At 53.5% G+C, this 21,185-nt stretch overlaps 14 protein-coding genes across 24 annotated transcripts; 8 read left to right on the forward strand and 6 right to left on the reverse strand.

The window, feature by feature from the left end:
* Positions 1 to 430: 430 nt before the first annotated feature.
* On the reverse strand, positions 431 to 1,933 carry KVP17_003921 (uncharacterized protein; the record flags this gene model as incomplete). 2 transcript variants are annotated; one of them, XM_068521677.1, is given in 2 exon segments in its annotated part: positions 431 to 524; positions 542 to 1,521. In XM_068521677.1, 2 exon segments carry the CDS (start codon positions 1,519 to 1,521, stop codon positions 431 to 433), a joined length of 1,074 nt encoding a protein of 357 aa, XP_068378888.1.
* Positions 1,934 to 2,441: 508 nt separating this feature from the next.
* Positions 2,442 to 2,903, forward strand: KVP17_003928 (uncharacterized protein; the record flags this gene model as incomplete). Its single annotated transcript, XM_068521690.1, has 1 exon — positions 2,442 to 2,903. One exon carries the CDS (start codon positions 2,442 to 2,444, stop codon positions 2,901 to 2,903), a length of 462 nt encoding a protein of 153 aa, XP_068378901.1.
* A 63-nt stretch (positions 2,904 to 2,966) lies between these two features.
* Positions 2,967 to 3,551, reverse strand: KVP17_003932 (uncharacterized protein; the record flags this gene model as incomplete). Its single annotated transcript, XM_068521696.1, has 1 exon — positions 2,967 to 3,551. One exon carries the CDS (start codon positions 3,549 to 3,551, stop codon positions 2,967 to 2,969), a length of 585 nt encoding a protein of 194 aa, XP_068378907.1.
* A 375-nt stretch (positions 3,552 to 3,926) lies between these two features.
* KVP17_003930 (uncharacterized protein) lies at positions 3,927 to 5,222 on the forward strand (the record flags this gene model as incomplete). The annotated part of the gene is made up of 1 exon (XM_068521692.1): positions 3,927 to 5,222. The coding sequence occupies one exon, from the start codon at positions 3,927 to 3,929 to the stop codon at positions 5,220 to 5,222; it is 1,296 nt and encodes a 431-aa protein (XP_068378903.1).
* Positions 5,223 to 5,383: 161 nt separating this feature from the next.
* KVP17_003916 (uncharacterized protein) lies at positions 5,384 to 7,173 on the reverse strand (the record flags this gene model as incomplete). 5 transcript variants are annotated; one of them, XM_068521666.1, is made up of 4 exons in its annotated part: positions 5,384 to 5,963; positions 5,992 to 6,287; positions 6,317 to 6,663; positions 6,690 to 7,173. In XM_068521666.1, 4 exons carry the CDS (start codon positions 7,171 to 7,173, stop codon positions 5,384 to 5,386), a joined length of 1,707 nt encoding a protein of 568 aa, XP_068378877.1. The 5 variants fall into 5 exon arrangements, with proteins under 5 accessions (XP_068378877.1, XP_068378878.1, XP_068378881.1 ...); XM_068521667.1 differs by lacking the exons at positions 5,992 to 6,287; positions 6,317 to 6,663; positions 6,690 to 7,173 and having other exon boundaries at positions 5,384 to 5,902; XM_068521670.1 differs by lacking the exons at positions 6,317 to 6,663; positions 6,690 to 7,173 and having other exon boundaries at positions 5,958 to 6,227.
* Positions 7,174 to 7,482: 309 nt separating this feature from the next.
* On the reverse strand, positions 7,483 to 9,046 carry KVP17_003919 (uncharacterized protein; the record flags this gene model as incomplete). Of its 2 annotated transcripts, XM_068521673.1 has the most annotated exons (2): positions 7,483 to 7,950; positions 7,979 to 9,046. In XM_068521673.1, the coding sequence occupies 2 exons, from the start codon at positions 9,044 to 9,046 to the stop codon at positions 7,483 to 7,485; spliced, it is 1,536 nt and encodes a 511-aa protein (XP_068378884.1). The 2 variants fall into 2 exon arrangements, with proteins under 2 accessions (XP_068378884.1, XP_068378885.1); XM_068521674.1 differs by having other exon boundaries at positions 7,844 to 9,046.
* Positions 9,047 to 9,074: 28 nt separating this feature from the next.
* Positions 9,075 to 9,639, reverse strand: KVP17_003927 (uncharacterized protein; the record flags this gene model as incomplete). Of its 2 annotated transcripts, none has more annotated exons than XM_068521688.1 (2): positions 9,075 to 9,590; positions 9,619 to 9,639. In XM_068521688.1, 2 exons carry the CDS (start codon positions 9,637 to 9,639, stop codon positions 9,075 to 9,077), a joined length of 537 nt encoding a protein of 178 aa, XP_068378899.1.
* A 96-nt stretch (positions 9,640 to 9,735) lies between these two features.
* Positions 9,736 to 10,992, forward strand: KVP17_003933 (uncharacterized protein; the record flags this gene model as incomplete). The annotated part of the gene is made up of 1 exon (XM_068521697.1): positions 9,736 to 10,992. The coding sequence occupies one exon, from the start codon at positions 9,736 to 9,738 to the stop codon at positions 10,990 to 10,992; it is 1,257 nt and encodes a 418-aa protein (XP_068378908.1).
* A 662-nt stretch (positions 10,993 to 11,654) lies between these two features.
* On the forward strand, positions 11,655 to 12,809 carry KVP17_003926 (uncharacterized protein; the record flags this gene model as incomplete). The annotated part of the gene is made up of 1 exon (XM_068521687.1): positions 11,655 to 12,809. One exon carries the CDS (start codon positions 11,655 to 11,657, stop codon positions 12,807 to 12,809), a length of 1,155 nt encoding a protein of 384 aa, XP_068378898.1.
* Positions 12,810 to 12,974: 165 nt separating this feature from the next.
* KVP17_003929 (uncharacterized protein) lies at positions 12,975 to 14,537 on the forward strand (the record flags this gene model as incomplete). The annotated part of the gene is made up of 1 exon (XM_068521691.1): positions 12,975 to 14,537. The coding sequence occupies one exon, from the start codon at positions 12,975 to 12,977 to the stop codon at positions 14,535 to 14,537; it is 1,563 nt and encodes a 520-aa protein (XP_068378902.1).
* Positions 14,538 to 14,566: 29 nt separating this feature from the next.
* On the forward strand, positions 14,567 to 14,839 carry KVP17_003917 (uncharacterized protein; the record flags this gene model as incomplete). Its single annotated transcript, XM_068521671.1, has 1 exon — positions 14,567 to 14,839. One exon carries the CDS (start codon positions 14,567 to 14,569, stop codon positions 14,837 to 14,839), a length of 273 nt encoding a protein of 90 aa, XP_068378882.1.
* Positions 14,840 to 14,864: 25 nt separating this feature from the next.
* Positions 14,865 to 16,904, forward strand: KVP17_003918 (uncharacterized protein; the record flags this gene model as incomplete). Its single annotated transcript, XM_068521672.1, has 1 exon — positions 14,865 to 16,904. One exon carries the CDS (start codon positions 14,865 to 14,867, stop codon positions 16,902 to 16,904), a length of 2,040 nt encoding a protein of 679 aa, XP_068378883.1.
* Positions 16,905 to 16,975: 71 nt separating this feature from the next.
* KVP17_003924 (uncharacterized protein) lies at positions 16,976 to 17,547 on the reverse strand (the record flags this gene model as incomplete). 2 transcript variants are annotated; one of them, XM_068521684.1, is made up of 2 exons in its annotated part: positions 16,976 to 17,390; positions 17,420 to 17,547. In XM_068521684.1, 2 exons carry the CDS (start codon positions 17,545 to 17,547, stop codon positions 16,976 to 16,978), a joined length of 543 nt encoding a protein of 180 aa, XP_068378895.1. The 2 variants fall into 2 exon arrangements, with proteins under 2 accessions (XP_068378895.1, XP_068378896.1); XM_068521685.1 differs by lacking the exon at positions 17,420 to 17,547 and having other exon boundaries at positions 16,976 to 17,404.
* Positions 17,548 to 17,701: 154 nt separating this feature from the next.
* KVP17_003922 (uncharacterized protein) lies at positions 17,702 to 21,137 on the forward strand (the record flags this gene model as incomplete). Of its 3 annotated transcripts, XM_068521681.1 has the most annotated exons (2): positions 17,702 to 19,629; positions 19,658 to 21,137. In XM_068521681.1, 2 exons carry the CDS (start codon positions 17,702 to 17,704, stop codon positions 21,135 to 21,137), a joined length of 3,408 nt encoding a protein of 1,135 aa, XP_068378892.1. The 3 variants fall into 3 exon arrangements, with proteins under 3 accessions (XP_068378892.1, XP_068378891.1, XP_068378890.1); XM_068521680.1 differs by lacking the exon at positions 19,658 to 21,137 and having other exon boundaries at positions 17,702 to 19,630; XM_068521679.1 differs by lacking the exon at positions 17,702 to 19,629 and having other exon boundaries at positions 19,674 to 21,137.
* Positions 21,138 to 21,185: the final 48 nt, after the last annotated feature.

Below are 21,185 nucleotides of genomic sequence, written 5' to 3' on the forward strand. Positions count from 1 at the left end.
TGAAGCCCCAAGGGCGTTCCCTGAGCTGGATGCTCCGAACACACTGCCAGATGAGGCAGCTGCAGCTCCGAACACACTGCCAGATGAGGCAGCTGCAGCTCCAAAGAGGTTGTTAGAGAAGCCTCCAGACGAGGGAGCGCTGGTTGCAAACAGGCTACCAGTGGAAACTCCAAAGGCGTTCCCTGAGCTGGCTGCTCCGAAGATACTGCCAGATGCAGAAGCTGCAGTTCCAAAGAGGTTGCTTGATGAGGCTCCAAACGTACCAGAAGTTCCAAAGCCTCCAGACGAGGGAGCGCCGGTCCCAAATAAGCTGCCAGATGAAGCTCCGAAGGCGTTTCCTGAACTGGATGCTCCGAACACACTGCCAGATGAGGCAGCTGCAGCTCCGAACACACTGCCAGATGAGGCAGCTGCAGCTCCAAAGAGGTTGCTAGAGGAGGCTCCAGCAGGAGTTCCAAAGCCTCCAGACGAGGGATCGACGGTTCCAAACAAGCTGCCAGATGACGTAGAACATGAAGAAACGGCTGATGAAGTTGCAAACAAACTGCCGTTCGAAGCTCCAAAGGGCCCAAGAGTCAAAACGGATGTATCAGTTAACTGGTTGCCAGAGGTCTGCCCAAAAATATTTCCAGCCAGAGTAGTGTCAGAATTGTCATCTTCAAATGAAGATGCAATGTCGGCGAACTCTGCATCTTCCACAGGGACAAGACAAGGCTTGTCCTTGTTCTTTAACCACCATGGTACCTCCTCCACAACTGTTTCAGGTTCAATTGACGGAGCATTAGATGCGTCATCGTTGGAGTCTGTGTCACATCCATTTTCGGCGAACACCGCGTCTTCCACAGGGACTAGACAAGGTTTGTCTTTGTTCTTTAACCACCACGGCACCTCCTCCACAACAGTCTCAGGTTCAATTGACGGAGTAACAGCCTCTTCATCGTTGGAATCTGTGTCACAGCCATTTTCGGCGAAAACCGCGTCTTCCACAGGGACTAGACAAGGCTTGTCCTTATTCTTTAACCACCACGGCACCTCCTCCACAGTGGGAGACGGATCCACCTTCTCGCGCTGCACAGGGAACCGAGGTTTACTAGAAGAGACCGCGGCCTTGACCCCGTCTCCCTTGGTTACCTGGCCGAAAACGAAAAGAGCCTCCGACTTCTCGGAGAAGCGCAAGCCCGTGGTGCAGGGTTGAGGATCCTCGGCTGATGGGGGCAGGGAGACTTCGTCGCCTGGCGTGGTCGGAGGGAATTTGGGGGGCGCGCATGCCGGGAAGAGATCAGATTCCATCACCGGTCCAATATTTGTCGACTCGGTGACAGTGAGCTGCTGGGACCGCGGTTTGAACAGGGGGACATACTCAACCGATCGCGGCAAGTCAGATGTCAGGTCCTTGGGGGGCTTATGTAGCTGGAGCTTGCTCTGAAACCTATCTGTGCTTGCGGTTTTCTCAATGGCCCTTTGCGCGAGAGCGTTGGGACAATGTTTGGCGACAAAGGCGTCGACGTCGGAGGAGGTCATGACCGGTTGCAGATATTTCGGCTGTGGCCGTCTTTCACGCGGTGCTTGCGTGGGCTCGGGAAGGGCGTCCGCGCTCAAGCGCCGGCGTTTGGGAAGCCGTTCCACGTAGGGTTCGTTGTAGATGGCATTCTCATCAACGCCAGAATGCTCATACGGAGCTAACAGGTCGGCAGTGTAGCCCCGCAGCAGCCCAAAAGCACCGCCTATCGCTCCGCCCACGGCGCTGGTAACGCTAGTGGTGGCCGACCGGAGGAGACCAACGGCGGATCCTACTCGGCGACTCACAGGCGATATGTCTGTTCGACGTGCAGGAGTCGTCTGGGGAGGAATCACCTCAGTGTCTGCGTAAGATGCGCTCCTTTGGCTCACGTCGACGTGCGTACGCGCCAGGCGTGTGAAGGAAGTGTTCCATGGGCGATTGTGGACCTGTCATCGGTCTGAGACCCACAGCAGGCTCCGGAGCGAACCATGGGTCATACGGCTGACTGCGACGCTGCAGGCGCCTACACGCGAGACCTGTTGAAGGCACACGGGCACTGTGGCTGGCGCTTAAGGCAGGGTAACGCTGTGGTGTCTCGGACCGACTGTCTCGAGCAGAGGAGATCTCGCGCAGCCGGTTCATATGTTGGCAGCAGCAAGGCTGCACTCTGCACCTGCAAGGCTCGGTCCTGTGAGGCGGGGTGAACGCTTCACGGTGCCTGTCAGATCGGATTACGCTCTTGTATGGGCTGCCGGTTTTCCACCTCGTTGCCATAGAAAATGTTCGGATTTAGAAAACAACGCTGTTTGGGATTGAGGAGTCAGTCTGGCAGGGAGTGTTGTCTTGTCGTGCATTAGGTGATGTTAAGCGTCTCACAGTTCGAAGCTGAATCTGAAAATGTGTGTTGAGAAGTGATGCAACAGATGTGAAATGGCCAATTATGCTGCCACTCCTATCTCAGACAAAGGTGCTACCTGTCCTCAGTAGAGTTTGGAGACGGGAGCGTCAGGGACTTCTGAGCCGTCGATTCCACGGAGAGTGGAATGAGAACGCACAAAAAGTACCTGTGAACTACCTTCTCAAAGATGGGAGTCAGAGGACAGTGGACGTCCCAGTTGGCACTACTGTGCTTGATGCCGCACACCACTATGATATAGATCTGGAAGGTGCTTGCGAGGCCTCCTTGGCGTGCTCAACGTGTCACGTCATCCTCGACCGGGAGTCGTATGACAAGCTGCCTCCTGCAAGCGACAGAGAGGACGATTTACTCAACATGGCTCCTTGCTTAGAGGAAACCTCACGTCTGGGGTGTCAAGTTAAGTGTCTACCCCATATGGGAGTTAAGCTGCCCAGGACCACATTGAATTTCTACGTGGATGGGTTCGTTCCGAAGCCTCATTGATCGTCATAGAAGCTAAACCTTCCTTCCTGTTTTTACATTCCCAATGTTTCCCAACCATCCGCACTATCCTCGTTCGAAACGCTGCTTGCCAACCTCGCTGCGAACTTGAGCTTCAGCCATCGCTGCGCTAAGTGTTGTGTCGCCACGAACCTTCTTCTTGCCGGCCTTCGCTTTAGCAGCGAGCTTAGCGCGTGCTGCCGTAACTGTGGCCTCATCCAAGACGGGGACGGCGGGAGTGGAGTCCTCTTCGTCGGGGGTGGCCACGGCTTTCTTGGCTGATTTCTTCTTCTTCTTGTTCTTCTTGTCGGTGCTGGCACCGGTCAAACTCTCTAAAAACGCCAGGTCGTCTTTCTTGTTGACGGTAGGCTTCTCTTTAGGTGCTGCTTTCATTGGGAGGTCGGCAGCAAGGTCAACGAATTTGACATCCTCGCCAGACGCCGAGTCGCTCAGGCTCACAGAACACGAGTCAGAGTCGCTTGACATATCAGCCCACCGCTTCTCTCCTTGGCCTCCAGCTTCTCGTCGACGGGCCCGCTCTTCGTTTCTCATCTGTCGCTTCGCAGCCTTTCTTTCCTCCATCTCGGTGGTCACGAGCACATCGAAGGCGTTGTTGAGTTTGGTAGGTTGCTTGGGTTGGGGAGTGTACATGGGAAATCTGGTTTTTCTAAGATGGGTCGGAAGACTGAAGATCTCAAAAACGACATACAAAGCTTTATGGGTTGGCTGGCTACCAACGTTGCGTTCGGTGAGCACCTTGCTGATTTGATACAGGCGCGTATGCACTGGCGGCCACGGTTCCAGCTGAGTACTTGCCCTTTTCGCAGACAGCGGTGCTACGCGACAAGTGAGTAGTCGAAGCTGGCTGAACGCAGGTATTGGTTGTATTTGCTCCCGTTGATGTTACTGAGCGCGCTGCCTCCTATCGGAGTCATTGTGATTTCGTGGTCGTGGCTATCATTGCCAAGACGAACGCTAGATTGATGTGCTAGACTGGCACTGTGTAATCTGTATTTACGCCAAAGCATGGGAAGCGAGACCAGGGAGCAAGACCGTCGTGCCAGAATCCTTGAAGAAGTCGCTCGCCGTCGTCTAGCCAACGAACGCGCTGACATCGCGAAGACACACTCGTTCTGGGCCACTCAGCCTGTGCGGGTCCGAAACCCGCAGCTGGACGACCTGGAGGCTGGGGGCGCGGTGGTTCCGCAAACAGCGGCAGACATAAGCTTGACGCCCGTCCAACTGCCCTCTGATGACCGATGGTGCGTGCTAGACATCGCTGACCCCGCCCAGCTCGAGGAGCTGTACGTTCTGTTGAAGGAGCACTACGTGGAGGACACTGATGAGATGTTCCGGTTCGATTACTCGAAGGACTTTTTGCAGTGGGCCCTGTGCCCGCCAGGCTACAGGTCCCAATGGCATTTGGCTCTGAAGGACGCCGATGACGTGTTGAAGGGGTTCATTTCAGCTGTTCCTGCCAACGTCGTTGTACGCTGTTGTCGTGTTCCTCTAGTAGAGGTCAATTTCCTATGCGTTCGGAAAGACCTCAGAGCGCAAAGGTATGCTCCATTGTTGATTCAGGAAATTACACGTCTGGTAAACTTGCAGGACGTGTATCAAGCCTTGTATACCAGTGGCACCGTCATCCCTAATCCAATTGGATCATCCACCTACTTTCACCGTACTCTGAACCTTGGAAAGCTCATCGACGTCGGATTCACCAGAGTCGATAAGTCCATGACCAGAGCACATGCGGAAAAGAAATTCCGAGTGCCTAACTGCTCACTTAGCTATCGTCCGATGACCGAGACAGACGTGGAACCTGTGAGGCGACTCCTACAGAAGAAGTTCACGCGGGAAGCCTTCGTAGCTCCTGAAGGGGAACCGTATCCCACCAACCTCGAAGGTTGCAAGCTGTACCCAGAGTTCACGAAGGAGGAAGTGGCTCACTATCTACTCCCAAGAACCGGCGTCATTCTCACTTACGTCCGTGATGAAGCGGAGTCAGTGGTAGACGTGGTCTCGTTTTACTCCTTGCCCTCGTCCGTCTTGAAGCACGCAGAGCACAGCCACGTGTTGGCCGCCTATTACTACTACTCAGCGTCCACAGTGCTGGATCAGAAAGCGTTGCTGAGTAGCATGGTTTATCTCTCGAAAGCAGCAGGATTCGACGTTCTCAACGTTCTGGATTTGGGCGACAACGACCCTCAAACTCTGAGAGACTTGAAATTCGGACGGGGAGATGGCACTCTTCATTATTACCTATACAACTGGAAGTGTCCTGACCTCACTTCCCAAGACATCCAAATGATTCTCGTTTGAACTGATCACCTCCGAATGAAGGACTGTCTCAGGCACTGTAACCACCACATCCTCGGACAGTGGGGGCGCCAAATGCTCTCTTTCAGCTAGCTTTCCAAGGGCTAGCCTTCGATGATACACCATAAGACATAACACAAAGATCCCTCCAGTTTCCAGGTAGACTATGACGACTGCGGTGACTGAGCCCACACCGCCTCACGGCCCAGAAAAACGTCTCCAGGATTGGTGCCGTTGGCCAGCAAGCCCACGCACACCCCTAGCGAGATGAACACGACACATGTCAACACCAGTGCCAACGTTGGTGTCCAGACCGATACATCGTCTCGGCCTCTCCGCTGCAACATGCGACCTATTACGCGAAGGAGCTCGTCCTGTAGAGACTGTGGTGGGTCAGAACATGCCCACAGCAGTGCGGCGTCTGGCTCATCCTGCAGCCGAGCGAGTCCTGTCTTACAGACGCCACACGACAGGGGATCAACGCGGTTTTGGCCGAGCAGTCGAGAGCGGAGAACCGACAGCTTCTGTCGACGGCGCCACCGAGTCCAGCACCTTTGATGCGCGCAGACACTGCACTGAGAACAGGCGGAAAGGATGTGATTCAGTTCGAAGTCAGCGTCGCCTAGACATATAAAACAGGAAGTCTGCTTGTAGGCGCCTGAGAGCCTCACAGCCGTGTCCATTAGGGTTTGATTAATGCTCTTAATAAGGTCCTGAATACGCAAATTTGGAAGAGCGTCACGCCTGCGACATCTGAGTAGGAGTCACAAACCTTCCCTCACACGCTGAAACCGAGAGATCTCTTGAGGAGATGTTCCACTTTGAAACCAGACGGAAAAGAGCCCTCACCAGCAGCCGCCACGCCAGCACCAGCGTAACCGCGTTGTAGTTACCATCGAATCGGCGGTGCACAGCAACGATGCCTCCAGGCTGAGCGATGACAGACGTGATCATCAGGATGCCTTTCGCGGCAATCTGCACCTTGTCATCACCAGATCCGATAAGCATGAGACATGCAACGAAGTACAGGCAGCTAGAAAGCAGTAGGGATACTCTCAGCGTCAATAGCTGCGTCCTAGGGCCCCCCGGCCACCCACTGCCTCGTTCATCTCCTCCCACTTTTCTCGAAAGAACACAAAGTGTTGCGTGTTCTCCACGCCACGGATGGCAGTCAGGTTGGGAGGGATTACCTTCCGTTCAGGCCGATCTCCAAATACGGGATGTGTGTGATTGCGTCCTTTGGGCTGGGCTAGGTACCACGCCACCAACGCCCCGAGCATGCCTGACGTCCCCGCCAACACCGCAGCGCCGTTATCCTCCGGATAACCGCCTACAATCGAAGGTCCACCAACTTCCATGACAGTGCCGACGACCGCGATCGCTAGCGATGAAGTTCGTTCGCCTAGGGATCTTCTCGCACGGACCTCCTCGCAGGATACCACGACTGTGTGAGCTGGAGGAGCATCTTACTGTGGTTAAGCATCTCGTTGTTTCCGCCCCCTACATCCTTCTCTCCTCCGTACAGGGTGAGCAGTGCAGCCTTGGCCTCCAACCCCTTCCTTTGACTGATTAGAAGCCTCGGCGACTCAACCTTGTTCAGTATGTAGAGCATATAGGCTCCCAATGCGACTACTATCTGGAGAAGGTTTACAACAAGTGCGCTGGGCACATCCGTTTCATGCTCAAGGAGCATCACCAGGAAGCTTTGGAAAAGGGCAATGAAGCGCTCCACCGCGAAAAATTCGATCACTGTCCGTGAGATACGCTCAGGAGGCGCGAGGTCAAGCACGTAAAGCATCGTAATAGACGAGCCCGCCGAGAGGACCAGCTGTGCCACTATTCTGATTCGACAAGCACTCAAAGCCCACGTCAGTATAAAGAAGAAGGAGTCGTCGTGGACGAGAACCGTTATTGAGGTTGCAGACAGTAATGCACCGCCTACGGCAGAGTGCATTAGCGCTTTCCGAAACCCGATTCTTTTGGCGACAAGAACCCAGAGGGCTGAGCTGACCACCGTGGCCAAGTCTGTATGCAGTCGTCGTCACGCCCACCACCAACGAACTCAGTCCACCAAGGCAGGTCAACATCCTTTGGCACACTTGTAGACGCAGAGAAGGCGTGGCAGCCAGCGGCCACGAGAAGGTACCAGTGGCCTGATCCGAGGCCATAATGGTTAAGAACGTCGTCCACATCAATTTCGACACCACGCAGCGACCCAGATTGCAGCCCGCTTACACACCTACCACCGAATTGTTTACACTGCTCATCGATGGAACTCCCCTATTATCGGGTTTGGAACCACAAGGCAACGACGAAGGCGTCGCAACACCACAAAGTTGAAACAGATGAAGGAGGGGACCACTGAATGAATTAACTCGATAGGAGCCCTACGCAGCAATGGTGGCAGAGGAATGCTCGTGTTTACCAGCGCCCAAAAGATGACGTATTGCACCTGAACAGCGGACGAAGTTGCTAAGCAAAATATGGACACTCTCCCAGCGGCACACCAGGCGTTAAGTTCGTCGAGCATCACCGTTCCTAACAACGACGGCCCAGATGCGCAGAAGATCGCGGTAAGCGTGAAGGACGTGCTCGAATGGACAGGCAAGTAGGCCAGCGCGAGGCTACTTCCTATGGTGACTCCAGCCAACAGCAGCGGATACACGTCCTTGGTAGCCAGTCGTACGTTGAGACATTGGTGTTTGCGGTTGTGGCCTCCTTGCACAGCGGTCTGCGTTAGGACGAGTGTGTGTGGTTACGAGGTGCTTCGGTATTTCCGACTTCGGTTGATTTATGAGGGCTTCTGAGTCGTCGTCGTCGTCGTGCAACGGTGGCGGATTCATGACAACGGCACTAACGATGTACCCCAACATGCATGCCGTCCGAAACAGCAGTTGGGACAGCATAGAGACGCCGAAGTCGGGGTTTGTTACTTGTCCAGTGCCTGTGAAGGGCAGAATAAGACAAGCGGGAAGCAGCTGTATCAGGTCCAGCGTCTTCCACATAATCTCTCGCCGAGAGTGAAGGGGGCATTCGCGGGAGTTGAAGTTGCAGTCCGCCAGCGCCCGAACTAGGTTTTGGTCGCCGGAATAGAGAGACAGCAGACTCTGCTGCGCCTCCAGATGTCTTCCGTGCCGTGCGAGCCAACGAGGTGACTCAACCCCTACAGTGAAGATTCCGATGTAGGCAACGGAGCTCATGGCAGCGAGCGTAAAGTCGGAGAGTGTCAGCCAACTGCTGTCCAGCGTGGGCGTCAGAAGAATCGTGAAGACGTGTAGGAGCGACGCCATAGTGGTGACGAACATCAGCAAAAATAGTGCTCTGGCGCGTTTATGTCGGGGACTAATCTCTAGCAAGTATGTGATCCCCACCACTATCCCCGTCGAGAAACCGAAATAACTGACGATGAGCAGGGCAAGATACATGACGTAGTCAGTCGCAAATCCTGCAGAGATCACCATGAACGTTCCGAACATTAGTGGATGGAGCAGAGCCACTCTTCTCCCCGACTTATGAGCCAGGAATGTCCAACACAATGATCCCAGCAGCGTGCAGCACAGCGCAGACAAGTCCACCGTCACGACATCGATATTCTGGTTGGCGAGCATAGGGATGGACTCGAACCTAAAGTACCTGCCGGTGGAGTAGCTCGTTCCACAGGTGCAGGCTAGCCCCAATGAGCAGATAAGCACGAGGTGGTTGCACTCCAAGCCAAGCTTGTCCAAGACGAAGTCCAAACTTAAACTATGTCCTGGGTCTTGAGCTGAACTGCTTTCAACGTGGTGGGATGCTCGCTCATCTGAGGACAAGAACACCTCAGACATCATTCACAAGTATTGGGTGGAATTATGCCATTCATGCCAACATAGAAGTCTGAACAGCCTTGGCCTTCTCATTGCCCATCAATACTTCCACGATTTTGAGCGCGAATTGAATCGCTGTACCCGGCCCCTGGCTCGTAATCATTTGCTTGTCCATGACCACCTTCTCATCCACTGGAACACTCAGTTTGGATTGGAAACTTGGGTAGCTTGTGGCCTTAATGCCGTCGAGCAAGCCGTGGCTCTGCAGAACAACAGCAGGGGAGGCACAGATGGCGGCTATGAGCTTGCCAGCGGCCTTCTGCCTGGTCAGCAGGTCCTTAAGAGGTTTCGAGTCCCGAAGGTGTTCTGCGCCAGGCATGCCCCCAGGCAGCACGATCACATCGTAGTCGTCGTGCACCTCACCAATTAGAAGATCTGCGACGAGCTTAGCTTTGTTTGCGGCTTGTACTTCTTTAGTTTTCTCAACGCTGACGAAAGTCACCGTTATTCCTCCTCTATTCAGTACGTCTGAGGTGGCTACTGCCTCCAGTTCCTCAATGGCATTCGCCTGCGTTAGGTGTTCCTTCGACACCTACGATGCAGACTAAGGCTTTCATTGTAAGGGACTTTTGAATTTGCGAATATCATACTTCTGTTGGGGTTGAAAGGTGTGAGCAGATAAGGGCTCGACGATTTCAGGTATTTAATTTCACATGGCAGGACCTGCCCACACATTCGAAGTCGCCCGACCCGACCATCAGTCAGGCCCCTTGACTATCCGATTGAAGAGTCGGGGTCGGAAGATAGAAACCAACAAGGGGAGTCCCGTACAGCCTGTTCAACCGGCCGTCCAGGATCGAGTGGCACACCGAAACGTACCAAGCCGCCAGAACGCGCCGGAGAGGCTGGCCAAGGAAGAGGACCCCCCAGTCGATGTCCCGTCTCAGGATATTTTCCAACCGCCTCAAAACCTTGAAGCACTGACCACCGCCAACATCGAGAGCATAAAAAAGATTCAGGAGAGCAAAGCTACGGTTGAGCAACGTCCTCGTGGGTTCGACTTCGTCGATAGGCAAAGGGTGATCGAGGTGATGACGAAGCTGAACCCCTATTTCGAGGGAGACCAGGAGCTCCTCGCAGAGACGTACCTCCGTGCTGTGAATGGCGAACTCCCCCCTGGCAGTCTGGTAGACCAGCTACCAGCTGTAAATGAGCAAACAGTGGAGGTGGCCTCTCTGAAGGTCGAAGACCCGCTTTTCGAAAAGCTCGCACATAAGCACACGCACAACCTGGAGATCCACCGACCCGACGGCACTGTCTCAGTTTGCAGGTGTGTTGATGTGGTTGAGGACCCCCGGATCAGTGTGCTAACGGATCTGATGACTGCGGAGGAGTGCAGTAGGCTGCTGGATCTCGCTGATTATGTACCATCTACAGTGCGGATGATAACAATGAAGACCCCCAAGCAGACCTTGCTTGAGGTGGCCACTCCCCAGGACAATCCCTCCAAATCCAGTCCTCCGGTGGTCTCTGCCGACAGACAATCGCTATCCGCCATTCTCCCTGACAGTGCTGCTGAGGGATTCATCCGTTTACTGAAGGATCGAATCGCTAGCGTTTTCAAACTGCCCAGGGATGTGATGGAGAGAGTGGTTGTCGTTCGTTACAACGACCAAGGTCAGTATCGAAATCACCACGACGGGCACTATCGCCAGGCTACAGTTCAAATCTGTTTATCGGAACCTGAGGCTGGCGGACAAGTAGACTTCCCTGAATGCGGCTTCCAAATGAACCCTCGACGTGGCACAGCCATTATGTACCGCAACGTTGACTTCTCCCAGCTGCCAGAGGATGCTCTGACTACGCCATGCATTCCAGAGATTCGGAGTTTCAATGCTACGCTACCGGTGGCGGGCCAGATGCACGTGGCGTATTTTTTCTTTAGTGTTGTTCCTCAACCACAGCGGTAGAGTTCTCGTCTGAGAGCACTGATTTCAGCCAGCAGGCGCAGAATATGCGTTTGTTGTATCTGCAGTGTCCGCGTTCTCCGTATGGTCTCCGGGTCTTCTGGCCCACTGGGTTCCAAACTCCACGTGCATGGGAAGCAGCGTCGCCCGTCACTTGCTGGGAAAAGCCAATCGTACTCTGTCAGCTCGCAAGGGTAAGGTGGGAGCAGGTCCTCTAGTGTGCGTTGGCGATCGGTATCGGACTGTTCATTACTGGCCATTTTGGCTGTGGAGCACACAATTTCTGATGCGGTGGGTCGCCCTTCCTGTTGTTGTCCTGAGCTGGAACCCTATCGGGGACCCCTGGTCTCAAGCCTCCAAAGCACACAAACCGTCAGCTGAAGCCATACAGCGGCTTGCCGATATTCGACATGCGCCTGAGGTTACGTGTGACTTGAGCGAATCTTTCTGGAGTACCATGGCGAGCGATCTGAATCAGGTGCAACAATATTTCTCTTCTCGCCGTCGAACATGATTCTCATGATGCAATGTTACACAGACTGAAGGAAAAACTCAAAATACTGGTAATGGCCAACGCCGGGTCGACAATCGTTTCAACACAGGAGAGCACAGTCTCTTCCACCTCGTCGACCACCTCGTCAACCTACTCTGCTTCGTCTTCGGATATGAGGCTCATCAAGGGCTACACGTTCACTGGAGCTATGTCATCCGTTTTGATGTTCAACATGCTCTTGAACGCTGCGGTACCGTTCGAAACGGTGATATGGGATGGGGTAACGCTTGCTGTTTGGTTGAACGCATGCTTCATGATGGCGGTCTTTATAACCGCAGTCGTGTGTGTATCGTTACCAATGCTGTCAACGAAGAAGTGTATCCCTCACATTGCGAATGGCGTCTCTATTGTCGGTGCGGTCCTTATCGCGTTGATTGCCCAGCTGTTCCCTTCCACAGACGCTCCCCAATGGGTGATCATCGTCCTTCCTGCCTTCGCTGCTGTGATGGGTGTTGGCTCTGGCCTTCAACAGACACACATGTTTAACATTTGTGCCTTGTGGCCGGAGGACATGATTATCTTGGCATCGAGCTCGGGTGGATTCGGAGGTATCTACTCCTTTACCGTGTTCACGATTCTCTCCAACATCTTTTCCATCAGTTTGTCGTCACAGCAGGCGCTGGTGTGGGCTCAGTTCGCCTTCGGCATGGTCGTTCCGTTGCTGAATTCCGTTGTGTGGTTCGTACTTGCTCCTAGAGAAGTGACGAGCCGGAGCCTGGCTAAGTTGACTGATGAACAGGTCAATGTCATCGAGGAAGGCGAGACCCTTGTTGCGCCGAAGAAGTGGTATGAGCTGCTTAAGGCGAATAGTCTCAGTCTCTTCAACGCTGTATTCGTACTGGTTGTATCTTTCAGCCTGTTCCCCGGCGTGGCACCCCTAAGTTTTGGCTACAGCTACACATGGACATCCGTGTTCATAGGGCTGTGGCAGGTGCTGGATACGATTTTCCGTTATATTCCTGCGTTCGGGTGGTTCCCGAAGCTGAATAGAAATTTCTGGCTGGTGCTGGTCCTCGTTCGCGCTGTGCTGTTCATTCCATTATTTGTGGTTCCTGTGCGAGGCAACATGCTACCGGAGTGGGCCATGGTGATTGGCTTCGTCCTATTCGTTGCTACCAACTCCCTTACTGCGACTGTGATGAACCACGACTTTGTCGTTCGAGTGGACACGCCGGCCGACATCAAGCTGACTTCCGGTCTGCTGATTGCCGGCTGCAATGGTGGCGTGTTTTTGGGTTCGCTGATTGCGAATCTTTATACGCTTTGATGAATGTTTCCGTAACACTATTTTGAGTTGGGTCTAACGTCGATGCAATGGTGGCGTGTTCTTGAGTTCCGCTGATAGCGAATCTTAATTCGCTTTGATTTCGTCTGATGAATGTTTTCGTAACACAATTCTGAGTCAGGTCTAACGTCGAATTATTTGTGTGCAATGAGCTCCTCTGATGGCGCATCCTCGGAAGGGTCTGACAAAGGAGTGTCAGGCGGACTGGGTTGGTTCTTACGGAAGGTCTTGCTCTTGAACCCCAACCTTCCACCATTTGGTGAGGCTTCTGATGTTGTGGCAGCAGGTGGCGACTTCGGTGACGACGAAGAGCTTGACGAGCATCTTAGAGAACTCGAGTTAATGTCAGAGGGCGAGACATTCACAAGCAACATTAGCATCGGTGGACGTCTCGCCACGTTTCAAGTCCGGTGCATCAGTAACCCCTACCGTGCTATAGCCATATTCGGCACGGACGGCAAAGAGCTTCGACATCTTCTAGCGCAGAAAATTAAAAGCATGAAGCTCAACGGAGCTCAAGTTGATCTCGTACTCAGTTCCGTGGGCGGCGGCGAAAAGGTTGTGCTGTTAACTCTACGGTTCATGCAGCTAACCGATGCCAAAAAATTTGCGAAGGACATTGAAAAGTTCCTTAAGGTACCCAGAGCGGGAGTAGAGAGCGCTCCTCAAGATGGTGGTGAGCCCGTCTCTGCCGAGGCTACAGATGCGGCAGCAGCCGCCGGATTCCCTATTAGAGCGCTGGGTCACTGCGCTGTCAACAACGACCTCACCTGCCTCGACGTGATGGAGGGTAGTCGAGGAGTACCAATCAAGGGGGTGACTTGGCGTATGTCCAAGGAACCAGGGAGAATGCTAGAGGTGGAGACCTCGGCAGTGCTACCCGTAGAGTTCCCTGTAAGATTGATAGAAGCCCACTTCGACCACTCCGATATGTCGCGTCTCCCCGAGATGAACGTCTTAGAGGAGCATGTGGGGCACTGCTTCCTTCTGGAAGCTGGAAGGACGTTCGACGGTCGGGAGCAAGTGTCTAGATGCACATCGTCATGTGCTGGCCCGGCGATCAGCATGTCTGCCATGTGTGCTCAAATCTGCTCACTACCGACCGTAGTAGTTGAGGGCTCCATGCCAGGGCCGGATGTGGAAGGTCACCTAGGGATGGATGTTGAAGGAGCGGAGCTGGTGAGACTGCGCCTGCACATCTCAAGAAGTGGTATCTCCTTCCAGCACAACAAGAATATGAGTCCAGAGATGGGGTTCAATGAGTTGTACGTGTCGAGAAGAGCCAGCCACGAACGCAAAGACCTCCTCATGATCCACCTTCCCGACCCAACTGAAGAAACAATCCGTGGAAAGGAAAAGAGTGAGGTGTGGTTCTCATTCGAGCCCACGAAACTAGTAACTCTGTTGATTCCCAAGAAGCCCAATGACGTTATCTCGCCTAATGTGCTGCGGGACTGCCTCTTCCATGTGATTTGCTGGCATAAAATGCTTAGAGGAGTTCCGAACTGGGACGACTACTCTGTCGGGACAACCACCCCCTCCCTGAAGTTTCAGGAGTGCCTGACTCAGATGTGGAATAACACAACCTATTGGGAGTACCGATACTGCGGATCAGCTGCCTTCGAGATCCAAGACATCGATGAAAACCTACCAGAAGAGCCAACCAAGCCTGAGAGCGCTGCGTCTTCCGCCTTGTCCTCCGACTCATAGTAACTAACACACACAAAAATAGATAAAAGATGGTCACTCCATATCGGTCACCAGTGTGTGACGAGTCACGCGGCGAAGGCGAGGTTTTGCAGTTTGCCACGATGGTACTGGCGCTCTACAGCATGCTAACAGTCAACAAGCTTGCCGCCTGGGGCGTCCTATTCGGAATGGTAGCCAACCTCGCGCTGTCCCGAGAAGGGCAAGGCAAGACTCCCTTCCATGTCTTAAGTCTGGGCCTGATGGCCGTGTCATCGGCATACATGATCCCAAGGTTCACGCAATCAACAGAATCAGCTGTGTAGTGTCGTGCATTAATTAATCAATTCGATGTTCTGGACCACGGCCCGTACAAACTGGGGCGAGGGTGATTTGGCAGACTTGTTCGGGCCCACTAGAGACTCTGGCGCCCTTGAGGCCATGGTTGCCGAGGAGAAGCCGGTGGAAGCATTCCTGGAAGCTGATGTTCTGTCCGAACATGAGATCAAGTTTAACACCAAGCTGAAAGAGTACATGTGTAGAGAGTCTAGTCTCACTGGCCTACTAGAATTTATCGTTCGAGAGCAGTTGACAACCGTTGTGGAACGGTCATCTCTGTTCAGCAAACGGTCATTATTCGATCAACCTGTGGAGCCTGCGACTCCGTCTCTCACTCCGGTAGTTCCGTGGAGTTTGGTTCAAGATTCAGCATTCCATCTTGACGCTGATCAGAAGCGTCGATTCCATTACCCACTGGTGGTACAGAAGTTGCTGTGCTCCTCGAACACCCTGCAGGTTGCAATTGCCTTCTGCCCTGCAGCGATGACCATCTTGTTTGACTTCTTCAAGACCGATGGGGAGCTGTCCCCGGTGCTTGCCGGCTACGTTTGTGCCGTGCTACAAGCTATTGTAAGCTGCAAGAGAGAAGTGGTGACGGATATCATGTGGGCGGACGAGTTCGTTCGGAGCCATCTGATTCGCCACGTTTACAACAGATCCGTGACGGAACTCTTGAAGACGATTTTGGTCCCCGAGAAGCAATGTGACTACTCCGCTGCCGCCATAGCCGCCGATGACACTATGCATGCTTTACTACAATACTACGAAGGGAGCACCGCGCTCGTTTTAGATCACCTCGTTTTAGACGCACAGGAGAACGCTGTCTACCTAATCAGGGAAATGCTCGTGAGCTCCACCTGTTCCTTCTGGCCTGACTACATATCCTACCTTGTACAGGAGTCAGTGGTGGCGCGGATCATTGACGCCATGTTCACAATGGATCCGACGATCGTGACCGGCGGCTGCCAACTGCTGGTGGAGATCCTCGTTCAGTTGGACGTCTACAGCATCAATTCTGGTCGCGATGCATCCGATACCCAGTCAGATTTTGGGGATCCGCCCTCGTCAAGAGCGCGGCTTGTCTCCCCAGCTGAGTTTGTGGACTCTTGTATCGGACCTTTCTTCAGTCGCATCCTTAACTACCTACTGCGACCATTTGTTGTGGCGGCTCTCACCTTCAGAGAACGCAGACGGAGGAAGTCCGAAACGGCGGCGACTGCTACTGACCCCTCACTCGAGCGGACCCCACTAACCCCAGACCAGGAGAAACTCCTCGTCGTCCTGCCTCGCGACGGCTACACCTGGTTTACTGGTTTGCAGGTCTCACCATGCAGTGGTCTGACTGTGGTTCAGCTGTCTAACGGGTCTAATCCAGTAGTCGGTCATGTACTGCTCGAGTTGCTGACTTTGATTCGAGCGCTGATGCGTGTGTATGGCGCGTCCACATTCGACGATGTCCAAGGAATCGTCCTGGAGTACGCTGTAATTTTGCTATCCTGTCACCGCTGGTGTTCTTCACTTCACATTGCGGTGGGCGATATCATCCTGACGTCTCTCCAACGACAGGGAACTGTGGCCCTGAGAGCACCAGAACTGCTTATCACTCGCACGTCGTTCGTGCAGGAAGCGACTGTCATCATTCGCCGGCATCTGAAGCTACGTGGAAAGAAGGAGCTTGTGCAGCGGCAAGAAGAGCGAGCAAAATCCAAAACGGCTGCTTTGTCCATTGTGGTAGAGATTCTGAAAGTGCTCAGCGAGACCGTTAGAGGAAGGCACGAGCTCCGAGAACCATTATTGAGAGTGTGTCCTGAGTGGGACCAGGTAATTGCGCCTGAGCTGCGGCAGATCCACGAGGAGAGGTCGGTGCCGTGTGGAGGCCTGCCTCCGTCAGCCATGTCCGAGCCATACGGCTTGCAGTCCGATGACGATGAGATCGTACGTCTGAACCTGAAGGAGGATTCCACCATGCAAAGGTGGCTGGCCAGCAAGGGACAAGATGAGGATATTTCTATTCTCACCGATGACATCGTTGTGCAGGTTGGCAATGTGTAGTTTGATTCGGCTAAAGACACTAGTAAGAAGCGGCGAATGACGAATCTGCCATAAACAAAAACAAGAGCGGACTAGCACATTTCGTTCTGTGAACGGAGATACTCGCCAGTGTCCGCTTGATGGATGACCACCGTGGCTTCGGACAGCGCGCCTCTCATGTCAGCGGTAGACTTGGCTGTGACTCCGAAGCCAAGAGGGATATCGTTCATGTTAAGCACCACCACGCCTTGGTTCTGCGCGGTGTCCTCAGTTACACGGCCGAGGTGACGTTTGACGACATGGTTGCCGTACAGAAAGGACTGCTCGCCTGGTTGCCGAAGCCAGACTTTGTGTTTGCCGTGCTGTGCAAGAAGGTCTGTCGCCGTAGCATAGAGCCTAAAGTTGTCTCCTTTGGTGAATTTGCCAAGGAGGACACCCAACGCCACGACGTTCTTCTTAGGCACGCAGGAGGCAATTTTCGCCAAGTCTTCACGACAGTAGTAAACTCTGAGTGAGACCATTGGAACTCCGCTCACTTTTGATTCACCAATCGGAAGCAGTGTTTGCCATCGGGGCGATCCAGTAGGCTGAAGAGCTTATCCCCCATGAACTTTGCTAGCTTTTCGAAGACCTTTCTGGTTTCGGCCTCCTTCAGCACTCGCATTGTCAAATTGCTAATTAACCGCAAGGCGACTGCCTTATGGCCTTAAGGGGCCTGCGGAGGCCTGTGGTCTCCAAACCTTCGTCATCTCATGATAGGGACTTTGTTAAAGATTAAATGTAAAATTCATTTTCAACTGTAGTAATTCGAACTGTAAATGAGTCCGCGACATACCACGCGTAAATACCCTAAGAGGCATGCAAGGCGGGATGACGACAGCCCGTTGACGCCGCACCTGGCGAGCTCCAGACCTAATGTCTCGCATTTGATCCGTAAGCTGAGTAATGCCGACAGAGCGGTAGAGAGGACCGCCTTTGATCGGCTGGCGACGAGAATTCCGGAGATGAACTCCCCGTCGTCGCTGATTTCCTTGATGCGGATCCCGAGCACCCTGAATCACAATGCTGAGTTCTCTAATGGTGGCCTCCTGTCACCCAAACCTTGGCGTTCCCCCATATCGAAGACGCTGAAGGACATGCTCAGTCCCAAAAATGATGAGAAGTATACCTACAACAAGTACGTGTCATTGATGCGGTTGCTGTCTAAACAGCTCATCTCCCTCCCGAAGGTAACGAATTCGAAGGATCTTGCCATTGTCGCCTGGGCCTGCGGACGCTCGAATTTTCAATGCGACGCGCTAACAGATTGGTTGGTCGAAGGTATCCAGGAGCTCATTGAGCAGGACGTGGGTCAGATTCAAAACGCCAAGAGAAGGCAAGGAAGTCAACGAGGAGTCTCCTTGAAATGCACGCCTGGACTCATCAGCTCCTTCCTCTGGTTCGTTTCCAAGCACGGAGTCACCGTCCCCAACCAGATTAATCTGGACCTGTGCTTCATTGCGGCACATCAGCTTCACTCCTTCAACGATCAGGATTTTACTACTCTGTACAACTCTCTGGCCCTTATGTCCGACGCCCTTCGTGGTACCGAGTTGACCCCCAGTCAATCTAAAAGCGCTAAAAGACTTGCGGAGCTCTTAAGTCGAACTGCCCGTTTCGAGCCTGACGACAATCCCAGTGAAAAGAATCAGCGTGGTGCCATCTTATCCGCCTCCGAACTTCCCTGTGTCTACAGAGACAACAGCAACTATGTGTTGCAGGTCGTGCTCTACAGACTGAAGTCATTGGATGCGAGAAGGTTGGCAAATTTCCTATGGGCGGCCACCAAGTGCACTGACTGGCTGGTTAGGTGCCCCGTGGTGGGCGTGCTGCTGATTGATCATCTGGTGCTGCCCAAGAACGTCAAAGGGTACAATGCCCAGCACTTGTCGAACGTCTACTGGTCTTGTGGCCAAATACTAGGGTCTTCCGGTCCCCGAGACGAGGGTGCCTGTGCGTCCGATGTCGTGTACTGTTGTGAGGAGAGCGAGAGCTACCAGCAGCTGACAGCCCCATATGAACGAGATCAGATGAAGGTTGTATACAACGCCGCTGACCTCAGAGTAGCTTTTTCCTACTTATTTGACACTCTGACGAACCACGGCTTCCCTCCACGCATCTATCAGTCTCTGTCATGCCAAGGTCTGACCATTGTGTTCGCCGCTCACGCAAGGATCGGATTTCCGCCGCCTCCGAAGTTGCTTCGGGTGCTATTCTCCCGTCTTATCACCGTAATGGGCTACCTGCACCACCAGCATATAGGACACATATGGTGGACGCTAGGCCAGCTTAGGCGTGTTCTAATCGAGTGGCTCAGCGGGAAGAATGAGAACGTACCTCCCTCGGAGGTCGAGCAGTTTGTGCAGGCGCTAACTGCGGAATCCTTCAAGCGGCGTGCTTCGCTCACTGTTATTCAGTGGGCGAATTTACTTCTGGGAGCGGGCGAGCTGATTCAAATTATGCAGACGGCCGAATCGTCAACGGTAAAAGACCTTGCAAACCACATAATGTCTTTCATCTACCCTGCCAGTGTGTCTGCAGCCTGCGGTCTCAAGCACCATGTCCGAATCGTTGGCGATATCGCAACTAGATGCGATTCGCTGTTGACGGCCTCGAACTGCATTGAAGGAATGGCTGCTGCGGGCTGGAGACAAGACACCGTTCTTCGCGGCCTCTGCAAGTCTATAGTCCAATTGCTCTCAGAGTAGTGAGTCACAGGCGCTTCATTCACTCAGCAACCCTGACCACCTCATGTCTCCTGTCGAACGTGACCACACCAGCAGGCTTCTTGGCGGACTAGGGACGCTATGCAAGTTGGTGTGTGTTGAGTGGGCCTATCTGGGGAGGTTGGTAACCGAGGTCTTCAAGGCGGCTTGCGAGTGTATCTACCAGTCAATCCTGCATGGCGCCCATCAATCACCCTCCTTCGGAGCTACCTTCATTACCAGGCTACTGCATGCAATGACAAGCGTGGGATTCCTGCATACTGACTTGATTACGCACCTGACCCGTGTCCTCGGAGACAACCATCGACAGATCACCTCCAAAACAACCCCACGCCTGGAAGCGAAGCTCTGGGCTGCCGTATTTTGGGCGGCTGCTAGGCTGAACCTGCAGCCCAACCAGTCTCTTTTTACGTTGGGCCTGAACCGGCTTCTCGGCTTCGTTGGCACCGATGCCAAATGGACTGAAAGTGCAGTGAACACCACTCTGTGGAGCCTGTCGATTGTTAACTATCGCAGCATGAGTCCGGCGCTGGTCGAGGCAGTTGAGAAGCACGTGGGCAGGGCTCTGAGTTGGTTGGGAGGCGACCTAAAACCAGAAGAGGAGCAAGATTTAGAGATTCGTGTAGTAGCGGATGATTCCGAGTCTGAAGAGAATCGTACGTTCCCCAAATCCGAGGAGAACCTGCGATTCGCCTACTTGAAGTGGGAAGGACAATCCCTCACGGAATCTGAGGTCTGTCATTGCAATCAGATGTTGATGTCGCTGATTTCATGGAAGCTCTTCCATCCCGAGTTACTCGAATCGGTCCCAGAACTCAATACTAGCTGGTCTATATTTAGGTCTCGAGGCATTGACAGCCGGCGGCCTTACGAAATTTCCCGATGTCAAGAGCTTATGGGCTTAGCACTCGAGGCCCTCTTAGGTCTTCGTGTTGGGCGTCGTCCTAGGCGACGTCGACGTCGTCAAGTGGATGAGCCTTCAAGGCCTGCCAGGCGCGGCTCCGACTGGAAGAGCCTCGACAGCGAGGTCTCCTCCGAATCTCTGGACGATCCGCTGTATCTGGAGCACCAAGTGCCCGAGTTGGGCCTATGGTGCGATAGTATCCTACCCTATTGCAACTGCGACGAGATGGAGAAGGAGGACGTCTGTAAAGCCTGTGGAAAGTTGATGGGTCCAACCAGAACCAACGGTCTAATCGTTGAGCTTGATGGCCCATTCCATTACGTTGCCACATCAGAAGCACACGGCGTCGACTGGAAATCGTGCGATAACTTCGATGTACTTCGACGTCCACCCCAGGTGGTCAGCTTCAGAGGTCGGAACATTGTTGCTAGCGGCGGCACACGCTGGAAGCACCAAGCTCTGGTCAAGGCTGGTTGGGACGTTATCAACCTAAACTTTATCGAGTTGCAATCTGTGGACATGGAGGACACTGAGACTTTGAAAACCTACATCCTACGCAGGTTCCAGAGGCTGAAAATCATCTAGCCTGCAGCATCCGCCACGGAGAACCAGAAACTTTGAAAGCCTACAATG

The sequence above is a fragment of a genome, assembly GCF_019968985.1.
Source record: "MAG: Porospora cf. gigantea B chromosome Unknown PgB_NODE_129_length_35793_cov_118.393, whole genome shotgun sequence".
Classification (NCBI taxonomy): domain Eukaryota; phylum Apicomplexa; class Conoidasida; order Eugregarinorida; family Porosporidae; genus Porospora; species Porospora cf. gigantea B.